Source organism: Chlamydomonas reinhardtii, chromosome 4 (assembly GCF_000002595.2).
Source record: "Chlamydomonas reinhardtii strain CC-503 cw92 mt+ chromosome 4, whole genome shotgun sequence".
NCBI classification, from domain to species: Eukaryota; Viridiplantae; Chlorophyta; class Chlorophyceae; order Chlamydomonadales; family Chlamydomonadaceae; genus Chlamydomonas; species Chlamydomonas reinhardtii.
In genome coordinates, this window is record NC_057007.1 from 1022847 (window position 1) to 1037180 (window position 14334).

The 14334-nt window shown below is 58.1% G+C and overlaps 3 protein-coding genes across 3 annotated transcripts; 1 reads left to right on the forward strand and 2 right to left on the reverse strand.

Moving 5' to 3' along the window:
* Positions 1-393: 393 nt before the first annotated feature.
* CHLRE_04g217987v5 (uncharacterized protein) lies at positions 394-1999 on the reverse strand. The gene is made up of 2 exons (XM_043061825.1): positions 1279-1999; positions 394-1062 (listed from the first exon to the last, which is right to left on the reverse strand). Exons 1-2 carry the CDS (start codon positions 1307-1309, stop codon positions 854-856), a joined length of 240 nt encoding a protein of 79 aa, XP_042925080.1. The 5' UTR covers positions 1310-1999; the 3' UTR covers positions 394-853.
* A 1770-nt stretch (positions 2000-3769) lies between these two features.
* Positions 3770-5421, forward strand: CHLRE_04g217988v5 (uncharacterized protein). Its single transcript, XM_043061826.1, has 2 exons — positions 3770-4753; positions 4911-5421. The coding sequence occupies exons 1-2, from the start codon at positions 4549-4551 to the stop codon at positions 4913-4915; spliced, it is 210 nt and encodes a 69-aa protein (XP_042925081.1). The 5' UTR covers positions 3770-4548; the 3' UTR covers positions 4916-5421.
* A 2-nt stretch (positions 5422-5423) lies between these two features.
* On the reverse strand, positions 5424-8629 carry CHLRE_04g217989v5 (uncharacterized protein). The gene has a single exon (XM_043061827.1). It carries the CDS (start codon positions 8596-8598, stop codon positions 8413-8415), a length of 186 nt encoding a protein of 61 aa, XP_042925082.1. The 5' UTR covers positions 8599-8629; the 3' UTR covers positions 5424-8412.
* Positions 8630-14334: the final 5705 nt, after the last annotated feature.

Genomic DNA, 14334 nt, shown 5'->3' on the forward strand with positions numbered 1-14334 from the left:
ACATGCACACACACACACACACACACACACACACACACACACACACACACACACACACACACACACACACACACACACGCACACACACACACACAAGCCCACACATACACACACACACACACACATGCTGCTGATGGCCTTGTTGCTTGTCGCCCCAGACTCCCAACTCCCAGCGTCGCCCCTGACACCCAACTCAGCCCCCGACTCGGACGACCGCGTGTGCAAGGACACGCCTGGGAGTGGAATGCGTCTTTGATGTCTACTATCAATAGCTACTCGGCAGTGCGTGAGGTGTGTGCATCAGGGGATAAAGAATTCGAGGTGTACGCGACGAACGGAAAACCCACTGGAACCGGTGGGTTTTTTTTCGTTTCGCACACAAGCCGTATTTCTCAATTCTTATTGTACGTACCACTTTATAGAGCCAAACTCTATTCGTTTGTCATCAACAATGCATCCAACGCCGTTCCAGAAGGGCCTGCCGCTGCCGCTGCCGCCCCTCCTGCACCTGTGGTCGTTCATGTTCACCACGTTGCCCTTGCTATCGGCAAACTCAATGGAGCCACCGCCAGACGTGTGGAAGCTGTCTCTGCCAGCATAGTAGTAGGACTCGGACATGGCTCTGCCCTGTGCAAGGATCTTGTCGCTTTGGTAATAACACACAACTAATCAATACAGTACATAAACTGAGCATGCTGGTGCTGTTGAACCGGCTTTTCACTGGTGTGCATGGTGTCCGGTAAGATTTGGCAAATCGCGGCCTGCAAATGTCCGGTAAGGGGCGCCGGGGACTATTGTCCGGTAGATTTCAGGCATTGTCCGGTAGGGTACGGCACTTGTCCGGTAAGTCTGGTCACATGTCCGGTAGGTTTTGGATTGTCCGGTAACTTTGTTTTCCCAGAGTGGTGGTGGCACCCACCAGAAGGACTGGGTAGGTAGGCAGGCTGGGGCCCTGAGGCTGCGTCGTCAGGTCCTGCACGCCGTGCGCCAGGCTATGCGTGGACAGGGCAAGGTGGAGCTGCAGCCCGGGGCTGAAGAACGGGCTGGCAGTGCTGCCCGCACCTGCAGGGGTGCGGTCCGCTGCCAAGTCTGGCAGTGGGCGGCGATGCCCAAACGCAGGCCCCCCACACGGCACGGCATGTGCTGCTGTGGCCGCGCCGTGTGCGGGTGTGCTGTATGGCTGGTGTTGGCCCCTGGTGTCTTGGCTGCGCTGAGACACCAGGCGGAACCGACCAGGATCACCCAGCAACTGCATAGCTGCCCAAGATCAGCACTCACAGGGCATCGCAGCAGGGCGGGCGCCCGGCATCCAGGCACCAGGCAACAAGGGCACGAAGACAAGCCACACCCCAAAAAAACAGCCAAGTGCTGCAGGGCTCCCCCGACCGCCACACCCAAAGCACCCTGCTGCACGCGCGGATGCAAATGACCAACCACAAAGGTTGATACGCCGCCTGCTCCAAGCTGGTGAAGTGTGGTGCTCGCCGAGATGTTAAAATGCCGACAAGCGAAATGTCGCCAACTCCACGGCGACGCTCCTGAACCGCCAGAATCCTATTCCATAGCAGTGTCGAGTTCCAAAGCACAAGCCGGCATAAGCTGAAGGGCGCTGGAGAGGGAGTGTCGCGCTACAGCTGCAAAGTGGACTGACGAAAAACGAGCACGCCCACAAAAGCAAACTGCATCACAGTGGTTTGTAGGCCTTAAGAAGCCTAAATCAAAAGGAAGCAAGTCAAACAGCGCGAGAGAAATGACGTCGACTGTTTCAAAGCTGTGCAGAAGGAAAGGAGGAAGCAAGAATAGCAAGAGAAGAGAGTAAAGTAGCAAGAAGAGAGCAAAAAAAAAAAAGTGGGGAGAAGGGTTTCTTCGCGGTTTCGAGGTGTTTGCTTTCTGTTTTCTTCTCTTTTCTTCTCTTCTTGCCCTGTCAGGGTTCTGGTCTTGGGGACCAGGCTGTCTCCAGGCAGCAGGGGGGCAGCGCGTCTGCCCCTGTTCAACCTTGTAAGGATGATTCCTCAAAAAAAAAAAGCCTGGTGTCGCACGGGAACCCACTCCTGCTGCCAAAGCAGGAAACAGCCTGTCTGACGTTCAAGGATGGGGGTGTCAACCACGTCGACCTGCCTGCGTTCCTGTCTGCCCTGCAAGCTAAGACCTTCGCCCTCCTTGCCCAGCCAGGCCGGCAACCCTGGAAGATGCTCACCCGGGCGCTGCTTACTCATGTGCGCCCGGACTCCGCCACCACGTGGGCGTGGGTGTACAGCGACGCGCCGGCGCCAGCGGGGCTGCCTGCCCGGCTGGCGGCCGCGGTCGGCCACGTGCGGAGCGCGGGCGTGGAACAGCACCCACCGCAGCCAGCCACTCAGCCGCCAGCGGCGCCGCCGCAGTGGCGGGTTAGCCTGGACCAGCTGTGGGTGGCTAACGCTGCGGGGGCTGTGTCCTACGTCCACTACACGGGGCGGCTCTTGGAGCCTGGGCCTGGCGTGCTGCCCCCGGCGGTGGATGGGGCGTGGCAGCCTGCCTGTGTGCTGCAGCATCGCAAGCCGTGGCACCTGTGGACCTTTGAAGAGCGGGCGGCGTACGATGCAGCATCACCAGGGGACCGGGCGGGGGCGTGGCCTCGGGCGCCGTACTTCCTGGCGCCGGAGGCTGGGGTGGTGGTGCACCCGGAGCACTGCCGGATTGCGGGTGTCAGCTTGGCGGACTACACGGTGCGGGACGTGCGGTGGGCCATCACCGCGGCCAACCCGGCCGCACCTTCGGCTCCGGCCCGCCCCGCAGCCATGCCGTGCCCGGTGCCAGCTCAGCAGGCGGGGGGTTCGGGGACCCAGCCGGCGGCACAGTCGCGGCTGGCGGAGCGGGAGGCGGAGTGGCAGCGTGCAGCGGCGCAGCTGACCACCACGGCGGCGCAGCATTTCCACAATAACCCGGTGGCTCTGGACCCCTGGCTTCACCGCACCTCTGCGGCAGCCGGGCTGCAGAACACGCCGGCGAGAGAACTGCAGTCGTATGCGTCCCTGTCCCAGCAGTCGGGTGAGGGGCCGCGGCGGTCCGCGCGGCTGCAGGAGCAGGCGGCGGGAGGGGCGGGACCTAGCACTGGGCCTGCCACGGCGGTGGCGGCAGCAGCGGCGGCGGTGGAGGGCGACCTTCGCATGCCGCCCCCGGATGCGTCCCTTCTGCGGGGTACGTGGCGGAGGCTGTGGGACAGCCACGCTAGTCGGGGGGCAAAGGTGCTGGTGTACCGGCTGCAACATGCTTACCTGCCTTGCGGGCTGTACAGGGCGGGCAAGGGCATTCGGCCACGGGTGACCACGGGGTGCGGGGGGTTGGGGGCGCACTGTCCTCACCCCGCCTGCGGGCCACCTGGCCCGCGGGCGTGGGCCAGCCTGACGCACATCTTCCTGGAGTGTCCAGCTTATGCGCAGGCGAGGACGTGGCTGCAGCAGCTGTGGGCCTGCGTTGCGCCCCAGGCAGCGGCGCCGCCAGTGACGGATGCGGGCTTCATGCTGGGGGACCGCGGATTAGACCTCCACAGAACGTTACATGTTTAAGATTATACGATATCTCGCTGCGAACACGCGCGGATACCAGCTTGGAAGCACTCTGTTGAGAGCTGTCGGGAAAATCGGAGCTTTGAGCCCCAAAATGGCCCTCCTACGGGTCCTTATCATGTTAATGATAAGCCTCACAAACAAGTTCCCGCTGGAAAGCCCCCGGTCGTCGACTGGACCCATCCACCCTCCTGGAGTCTCTCGGGCTCTCGTAGACCTATGGTCTCGATCTCGTGAGCTGTCTCAGACAACAGGAATCGGTGGAGGGGACCCATCGGCCGAGCTCCAGCGGAACTGGCAAGAAATGGCGCCATTATCCTCAATTTCTCCCCCGGAAGCCCCTCACGACTCCCAAGACTGCCTGCCAGCGATTGCGAGATATCAGTACATCAAACGTGATAACCAGTCTACAGCAGTGCACTCACATGAGACAGAACGCCCTCTGAACAAGCTTCCGACAATATGGCAGCAACACTCAAGAAAGCCTGATATACACTACCAAAACCACTCGGATAAACAACAAAACAAGAAAGAAACCTGCACCGCCCAAGCCTTCCCCAGCGACCTGCCCTCCCAGACACAAACAAACTACATGGAACACTCATTAGATACGCCCAGACAAGAAGAATACCAATTTGGTAGAACAAACCGAACAAAGGTTAAATACCGACACGCGACTGACCCCCTCATAGGGCCCCTCGATAATCAATCGAAAGAAGGAGCACTCACACTACATTACAATAGGATATGGCACCCTCCAAAACTCGTTGAGAGCCAATGCAAATCTACACTACACCTGGGACGAAGCAATATACAAACAAGAATGACACCCGCAAGCTTTGTTAGTGCCTCACTTAACAATACTGGCTGCTATGGCCAAAGCCTATGCCTGCGGTCCCTACACCCGGCGTCCGCCCAGCGGATCGCCAGCACAAGCCAACACTGCGAACCATTTAGCGCCTACAAGACCTCAAACACCTCACAGCGCCTATCCGCGCTTCCAATGCAATCAGTAGGGGCGCATGGCATCACGCAAGCGAGCTGCGCCGCGAAGCCCGACACGCCGGGCAAGCAGCACCCCCGGCGTGTCGCCTTCGACGTGCTGCAGCTCGAGGCATGGTACAGGCTGGCCAGTGCGCGCGCGCCCTGCATCACCACAAAGGCTGGGCCCGCCGTGACAATGGACACCGATGACGAGGAGAGAGCCGGTGAGACGGGGCAATCAACACTCCCTACTCAGCCCCAACGCAGCAACCACTCACCTGTGTACCCTGATGCCGACAAAGCAAATCTGTGCCCCACCTGTCTGCAACCACAACCTGTACCTAATCCTGCCCAAATTGTACCACACCGGTCACCATGCAGCCTAAATCTACCTAGCGACACCTGCGACGCCATACGCACGGGACCTGGACCCCTCCGGCTGGGCTCACCCAAAGGAGGACTGCACCCTCGCGTGGATGGCGCTGGGAAGCTGGGCCAGCAAAACACCGGTACGACGCCAAGGGCCTGGGAAGCTATGAACAGCATATTGCGGGAAAACGCCACTACGCCCTGCTGTGAGCTAGATAACAACCAAAGGACGAAAGGGTGTGCTCATAGTAAGGAAGGAGATGATATAGCCGATGGATGGACAGCTTTATGGGTCTACAACGCCGTGACATTTGAAAGGCAGAGAGATGTGACGCAACCGGAACTTAGCGTGTTGAGAAGTAGTAAGACGAACAAGACAGTCAACCTGCGGCCTGCGACATACAATGGCTACCCTGCGATTGAAAATCGAGTTGGTCAGATAGTCGTGAACCACGCTGGAAACTGCAAGACGATGTTGCGCCCGAGTTCAGAGGCGGCTCTAGATGTAGATGTTCGAATAAGTGACACACATGAAGAGAGAGACACCTGGACGCAAACCACACAAGAGCCAAAAAAGCGTCAAAACCACACGCCCAATTGTAATACGGTGCGTATGGAGACAGGCCCCAATTTCAACGCCCAACTGCAACTGCAACCGCTTAGCAGGAACTCTAAATACCAAGCAGTCCAGCCTACCAACATCAGCACCACACGACTTTTTAAGCAACTGCTCTGTCACAATGAAAGCGGCAACAAGTGGCAACAAACTTGGTGTTCGATCATGGGCCCATACCCTATACACACTCTCCGCATGCACCCAACGGCAGATCCCCTGATAACAACTCTGATCCTTATCACCACACACGCTGTCAGCGCCACATGCTGGGCTACAGTGGGAGGCTTCCACATCCTTCTGGCCCTTGTCCGTATCACCCTGGCAACCACCGGCAGAGGGGTGCCCCTCATCCTGACCCACCTCAGCAGCATCATAGCCCGCCTCCTGAACTACAGCTGGCATACTGCAGCCTGGGCCTCCCTCTGGATCCCAAGCTGCTCTCTGGCGCTCTACGGAGGAATGCAAATTACTAGCAGGGTCCTCGCAGCCATGACAAAACGGACAGTGCCCCACCTGCTAACAATGACCTTTACATGTCTTGCAGCATTTATGCTACTCCAGCCGCTAATACTCATGATATGCACGCACGAACACACCACCACCACCTTCAACCTACTCCTCGTAGGCCACCTCACATACACTACCATACACATGACGCGCGGTCTGATTCTCGCTGTCCCCGGGTTCCCACTATACATCACATGCTGCGCCCTAGCCAAGAGGCCCGTTACCTTCACGCGAAACCTACTAACCATACTCCTGCTTATTGCCAGTATCAAACACACAGCTGAAATACCACTCCTAACACCGGCCATCACATGCGCAGCTACACACCTACTCACGCCCATTACGCATGCCCCCTTTACGGACACGCGCCTAACCCACCTCATATCCATGTTCGCCCAAACACACACGGCCCCCCACCTGGAAACCTACGCCACACAAGCAAAGATTTCAATATATAAAAACCTGCTTGATGATGCCGTGCATTCAACGTGCCCTACACCAACCCCATCACACTACCAGACTCCAGCTACCTGGCCTCTGACTTTGTTACAAAACACATGGAGCCCCGTGCCTGTGCCCCTACAGCTCCGAGGGGGTGATCAGCAGCAGGTGGAAACCCGCACCACACCCATTACCACCGCACCCCCTGAACCTGGACACACACCAGAACGCCTCCAGTGGCCCAGACAAATACAACCCACGTTCTTCAGGGAACAGCAGCACCTCAACTTTTGCACTGTGCATGCCATCAACAACATGCTTGGCACACCGTGGCTGCAATACTCAGCCGTGCTCGCCTTCTGCCAAGTCACACACGCTGCGCTTGCAGACTCACCAACGCTTCACACCCTCTGGGCCCACCACTTTCGCCACAACGGGCTTTTCCACGAATCTGCCATCAACCACTACCTCCGACATCGCCCGGCACCTCTAGACGACGCAGGGACACGACTACTCCTACGTGTAGTGTCTAGGACACTAGCGCCAGGACAATCACAAGAAACCATTATGGGGCTACTCCCTGATTGCTCCCGAGGCCTAGGCTTCATGGTGCATGACGGAGGCCATGCCTACGCCGTACGCAAAGAAAACGATACCTGGTACCTAGTCGACTCCTTAGTAAGAGTGGGCCGGAAACCCATGACACCAGACCTCTGGTCCGAAATTAAAGGAGATATATTCTGCCTGCACCCGCACCATCCTAACACAACCTGCGACCCGGCAACGTACCCCACTGTCCAGGGCCTCCCCATGCCACCACCGCCACCTCCGCCCCCCACACGCCCCAGGGTTCGCAAAGGACCCATCCAACAAACCTTGAGTGCCATGGCCAGGCGACCCACCAACCCTACAGCCCCCAACCCTCAGCAGCAAGAACCCAACGAGGAGGCCACTGCCGCAGCGCCACTGGAAGTTAGAGCCCAGCCGCCCCCACCACGCGCACACACCCAACCCACCATTCCGACCCTTCTCATGCGCAACCCCAACCCCAGTCAGAACCACGGCCCCCAGCCCGACGCCAACACAGTCCCACACCCGGCAGCCACGCTGCCGCAGGCACACCACCGTGAGGATGAACGCCCTGCCACCCCCCATAGCGCCGCCCGCCCCACACAACGGCAGCGCCACAACGAGCACCTTGCAGAGGGCAGCCCTCGCAGCCCTACGAGAGTGCACGTACAGGCACGAGCACCCCCTCATAATAATGGGAACGCACAGCAGACTCCCACCTCCCCGCAAGCCAACCACCCGCCCGCCGCAGCCCCCGACCCCCGCCAGCCCACCCAAACATGGGTGCAAGTCCTCACAGCCAATGTCACCACAGCTGGCACCACTGCACTACGCGCGCTAACCCGCCTATCGCCATCCCCCCGCAGAAGACCAGAAACCCCTACAAGCACAGCCCGGCCACAACAACGCCACCGCCCGGACCCACCAGATAGCCCCACCACCCACATCAGGGCTGCCCCACAAGCCGCACCGCCGACACTCCCCACCGGACACCCCCCGGACGGCCAACCCCCCAACACCCCACCCGAGCCCACATGGCTCCACATCGCCACCCACAACGTGCGAGGACTCGGCACCAATCTGCTCTCAACCTTATGCCACCTGCGGGAATGGAACGCAGACATTGTGATCTTCACTGAGACCAAACTTGGCCCCCGCACCCGCTGGCTCAAAGACACCCTCCGCCAAGAAACACTAGCATACCGCACCTTTACATCCACGAAGCCAGGTACAGAGCACTACAAGCGCCGCTCTGCGGGGGTGGCCATGGCCATCTCAAAGAAATACCACTCAGGCGGCGGTATCGACACGCCCAACACTCCATCCAACCTCCAGGGACACCTTTTGCACTGCACCATCCGCACGCCGCACAGCACCCCCCTACACGTACTTGGTGTTTATGCCCCAGAAGACATGCCAACGCGCCACCGCATCTACCAATACTGCGAGACCACTCTTAAGAATGCCTCTGCTGCTGGGGAATACGTCATTATTGGTGGCGATTTCAACGCAGTACTCAAACAGGAAGACCGGCAGGGACCCACGGACGATGCGGACAGACTGCATGCCCGCTTCGTCTCCAGCAACAGACTGCAGCGACTCCCTGAACCCGGGGGAGGCACCAGCATGTCCTACTACCAGACTCGAAACGGCACAACCCTCCCCACCAGCCGCATAGACGACATCCTCTTCTGCCAAAATGCGAGCGCAGCTTTCGCTGACCCCACCAGTCCAACTCCAGCGCTAACCTCTGTTGAAGCGTGTGGAGGCCTGTTCGACCACTACTCCGTACACTCACGTGTACCAACCTTCCCTCTCCGACTCTGGCCCTCACGCATGGCCACTCTGACGGAGACCACCCCCCCTGACAACCCAGGCCTTTGGCGTAACGTTGTCCTGCCAGTCCCCAAATCCACCATAGAAGCAGCACGGACAAAAATAGAACACAACCTTGCGACACCCATCGCCGCCCTGACCAATGCACTGCATCCAGCCACCACGGCAATCCAGTCCCACCTGGCCCAACATGCAATGGGAGCCACCACAGCCGTAGAATTGCAGGACGCCCTACAACAAGACCCAGCAGTTCAGGCACCCAACCTGGATGCTCTAGCCGCCCAACTGCATGACATACTGACAGACGGACTGAGCATCCTTGTAGATATGTGCCCGAAGAAACCCCCAGTACGTGGGGCGTTCATCCCGCGCCGACTCAGCAGGAAACTACGAAAGGCCCATGATGAAATTAAACAACTACGCACACAATGCGACCAACTTAACAACACAACCCCCAACACACACCCCGCAGCCCCCCAACCAGAAACGGGCCCTACCCAACCAGAGGCTGGGACAGCAACAGCCACCCCTTCCCCCCCTCAGCCCGCCGAGAATGGGGAAACCCACCCAGCAACAGCTGTCACGCCGCAACCCGCCCGCAGCCCACGACCGCCCCCAGGCACCCGTGCTATAGCGGAGTTAATCGATAAGATTAAAACCGCGGGACAATCACTACGCAAACTTCTCAAGAAACAAACACAAGATGATATCAAAAAAGCCAGAGCCCGTTTCCAACACAAACTTGCCACACGAGCCAAACAAGCCCATAAGGACATCTTCACCACAAACGAGCAAACACGAGGTATCCCTGCACTCCTACACCCACACACCAAAGCACACTGCACCGACAAATCCTCAATACTAGACGCCATCCATACCTACTTCCAGGGCCAGGGAGCCACCATCACTGGACCTCGAACGGGAAAATATAAGCCTGAAGATAGACTGCCCAACAATACCTACCCATTCGACCCTAAATACAAGAACAGTGCCCCTGACACCTTTACCCTACACAGCGCAACCACACCACCAACGCACGCGCTGCTCCCCAGCATTGCCGACAGCACCAACTTCGACTCGTGCATTGACCACCTGAGCCGCAACAAGTCCCCAGGACCAGATGGCATACCCAATGAGTTGCTTCGCGCCTTACCGCAAACCTTGCGTACCACTCTGCATAACCTCCTTACCCTGATGTGGGTGAGGGCACACACACCAGCCTCGTGGACGGCCAGTGAAACAGTCCTGCTTCCCAAACCAGGAGACCCGCTCCTCCTAAAAAATTACCGGCCCATTGCACTTGCCAATACTACATATAAACTCTGGACAAGCCTTATAACCGTAGCCATATCTGACATCTCACACGACCTAGACTTATTCAGCGAGACACAAGAAGGGTTTCTGCGGTACCGCAACACGGAACGACAAACTCTAAACCTAGTGCACGCACTAGAAGATGCAGGCCTGACCAAACAAGACATATATGTGATGTATGCCGACTTCTCAAGCGCCTTCAACACAATCTCACACGACAGGCTTCTGGAAATTATGTGGGACCTAGGCATGCCACACGACCTAATTCGTGTGGTCCAAAACCTCTACTCCAATGCGCGCACCTACATACGCTCTGAACATGGCCTGACTGCCCCTATCTACATTGAACGTGGCACCGTACAAGGAGACACACTCTCACCCGTCCTATTCCTGGTGTTCATAGAACCACTCATCCGCTGGCTGCATGTCGGGGGGCGCGGCTACTCCTACGGCTGCCTACCACCCCACCTGAATGCCCGCTACAACTGCTCCTCCGCAGCCTACGCCGATGACCTGGCAGTGCTTACAAACACCTTAAGCGACCTCCGAATCCAATGCGACAAAATACACCGGTACTCTGAGTGGGCAGGCCTCCAGGTTAACCACGCAAAGTGCAGAGTCACTGGTATCCTGCACCGCAGAGCCATGCAAGACAAGGGTCTGAACGGGCCCACATGCAACCGTACACTAAGATCAATGCTGGAAAACAAAATCCACATTGGCACCACAAGTATACCCTACCTTCCAGCGACGGAACCGTTCAAGTACCTCGGTGTGCAAGTCACAATGACCCTAAACTGGGGGCCCCAATTTGCGTACCTATGCAAAAATATCACGGACAAAAGCCTAAGCCTCCAAACATGTCAAGCCTCACCAGAGCAATGCCTGCGCATCATCAAATCGTGCATTCAATCCGTTGCTGCATATAGTTTCGCCGTCATGCCCTACACGGACAAGGGGTGTCAGCTTTGTACAGCTGGAAAATGGGCTGAGCCCCCGTACGCTTGGGAGCTAATAAGCATGTAACGCCCCGTCAGAGCCTCCATGCCGCTACGATGCGCCTGCGCGTCGGCTAGGGACACTCGGGTTGGGGCCGTGCGGGATTTCCCGCGCCACATGCGTGCCTTGTCACGTTCCCAAACACCCCAAGCATTTCTTTCGCCTCCTGCCATACTCAACACCTCCCCGGCGCCCCACGCTCAAAGGGCTAGGCGCGGGGCGGGGGCGACCTCGAAGCTTCTCGGCATTCTGGCGCGTCGGCAGGCATGGCAGCGCAAGTCGCTCAAAGACTTTCGATATACTTCCCCGCTTTGCTTGCCGCCAACATAGTTTGCCTTATAGACTGCATATCGGCGGGCACCGGATGCTTTCCTCGCGACCTCGCGAAAGTCAATTTCCATGGACGCGCCAAGGCACTTCTCGCTCCGCCCGAATTTTCCCTGCCACCTATTTACATGCAATAGGCATTAACAAATACTAATACGTAGCAGTCGCGGTTTGTGCCAGTATGCTATGTTTTGCCGACGCACGCAGCCACCAGCCACGGACAGGGGTGTTCCTGGGGGGCTTCGCCCCCCCCCTGGAACGCTTCGCTGGGGGGGCTCAGCCCAAAAATGACATACGCACACTTGACAATATGATCGCACGACTGGCCAGAACATGCTATCGCCTCAGCCGCGGGTTCCCCACGCGAGCCGTCCTAACGCCAGCAGAAATGTCTGGCCTAGGAGTCGGCTCCCTGCTCCCAATCTATGTGCAGAAAGCAACACGGGCCCTGACATTGGCCCTGAATGACCCAGGCCGCCTGGGAATGGTCACACATGCCCTGCTTGAACTACAGACCAGAATAGCCGGCACTACAGACATGCACAAACTCCGCCATGAAAGCCACTACTATACGACACTGAAACAACTCAGCATCATGCGCGCCTATAACCTCACCATATGGGACCACGGGGCCCCAAACAAAGGGCCACCCAACACACTGCTAACCGCAATCAGCCGCAGCCCACACCCTATCTCACACCACTTGGTCCTTACCTTGACACAAGCCGGCCTTGATTTGCGAAACCTTGTAGGTAAAGAGCGTACACCCGAGGGTCGCGCATGCCTCATTCCTTCTGACATCCTCTTCCAACACCTGCCACGCAACCAATGCCAGCATAAGCACCGAGTGGCCCTAAACCGCCTTAGCCTATGCCTGAGCGCGGAATGCGATGGTGCCCGTGAGGCACCTTTCAACCAGGCTGAAAACTACAAATGTCACTTACCCCTTCCGCAGCGATACAGAGCCCTCCCCAACACGCCAGCCTTTGCCGCCCTCCTACCCCGCAATGCCACCCCGGGCGAGCTAACAACCCAATCTACGATGGACGCCCACCTCCAACACATGACTGCATTACACCCCAATACCGAGGCTCAAACACCCCAACACCCAAATGGCCTAGGCCCCCGCCAGCGCCAAACCACGTTAGCCCACATGCTGAGGACAACAGGTGCCCCACCCACAGCACCAACCCAGTCGCCAACGGCAACTCTAACCCAAACTCCGACAGGCACACTGCCTACCCCGCCACTAGCACAACCCATGCCACCGCCACTAACACAGCCCACGCCCCCACTAACAACACCAGCGGGCCCGGACGCCCCCAACACCCAGACACCACCCACAGTAGCGTCCCTCACAACGGCCCACCAGCAGCCAAAAAGTAAGAAACAACGACCCAACGCCATCAAGCGCCTACAGCAAAAGATTGATGCTGACCCCCGGCACGACCCACTGCCACCTACCGATATGCGCAGCCACACAGAGAAATCTGGCTTTATACTAAACAACGACCCCGATGAAAATGACTCCGGTCCCCCGAACTTTGTCATGTGGGCACCACACTACTTTGCCAATGTACAAAAAGACATGCAAGGAACCAACCGCATGCCTCGACTTGGAATTCCCCGCCACCACAGCAAGTTCCCGCAAAACCGCACTCGCCCCAACCCGACCCGTACAATCCCAGCCCACCTCGCAGACCCCTACTTCCTGGGTAGTCAGGTGGACGACACCAATCTGCTAAACCCCGTCACAGCTTACATATCCGCAAACCCGCCAACAACACCTCCCACCTGTGCTTATGACTCCCGACCGAGATGGGCAGACACTGGGGATTTCATGATTGCACCTGAGCCTCCAACCTGGCCGAACATCACTGGTGCCACACCGGGGGACAGCCACGACCCCCGCCAGGCTGACCACGACCCACAAGGACAAATGCGTGCAGAATATATGCAGGAGCGTGGACGCCTCCGTGCACACTTGGATGACCACCCACCCCAACCAAGACCCTTCAAGCGTTGGATGGGAATCCGACTCCAGCTCCTGACAGGCAAAATACCCTGGCCGACGCAGGCATACCACGTTGCCCAAGCAGCGAAGCAACTAGTGTACTCCCTGTATCACGACATTGAGGAAATCTCGCACATTCAAGCTGGGCCCATCACTAAAGCCGTCACTGCCCCAGAGAAGGGTGACAGTCTCCACACCGAGCGCTACTATGAGGTAGCTTGGAAGGACACAACCATCGTTAAAGGAGCGGCTGAGGCCTACACCCGCATGAAGTATACTGGGACTGCTGCCGCACACATGGGATACGGGCAAGCGTGCTGCAAACATTTCCTGCGCATGAAATGGGACCCCACCAGCGAACCCGTAGACAAATGCCCCACCCTCCAAGGGTGGACCCCTGCCATCTCCGAACACTTGCGGAAACTTGCAGAACCCCCTACACCCATGCCACAACCCAAGCCCAAAGACGCCCGTCTTACACCTGCCCAACAGCAAGGGCGATGGACGCAAGCCGACGTGGCCGCGTCCCACGTCCGACGTACCACCAAACAGAACACGCGCATTGACACCAACCCGTGCAATCCCTACCTCGACGTCCACCCCACCGGAAGGTATACAATCCAAATCCCAGACACATACACTGATGAACGCACCCTCGCCCACGTCTACAGCCCTACCGGACGCCACATAGCATCCATTACGCTAGGCACCTTGCTGACTCTTAAAGCTCGGTATGAACACGCCCTATCTACCCACCATGACGCAACCAGCCCGCACCGATCTCAAGGGGGCTTCCCGGAAGACTTGGCTAA

Excerpts from the sequence above, each read along its gene's own strand:
- CHLRE_04g217989v5 (XM_043061827.1), bottom strand. The coding sequence starts at position 8,598 with ATGCAGTCTGTCCGCATCGTCCGTGGGTCCCTGCCGGTCTTCCTGTTT.
- CHLRE_04g217987v5 (XM_043061825.1), bottom strand. The coding sequence starts at position 1,309 with ATGCCGGGCGCCCGCCCTGCTGCGATGCCCT. Across the intron at positions 1,063-1,278 it reads CCGCCCTGCTGCGATGCCCT|GTGCGGGCAGCACTGCCAGC; the intron begins GTGAGTGCTGAT and ends GCACCCCTGCAG.
- CHLRE_04g217988v5 (XM_043061826.1), top strand. The coding sequence starts at position 4,549 with ATGCAATCAGTAGGGGCGCATGGCATCACGCAAGCGAGCTGCGCCGCG.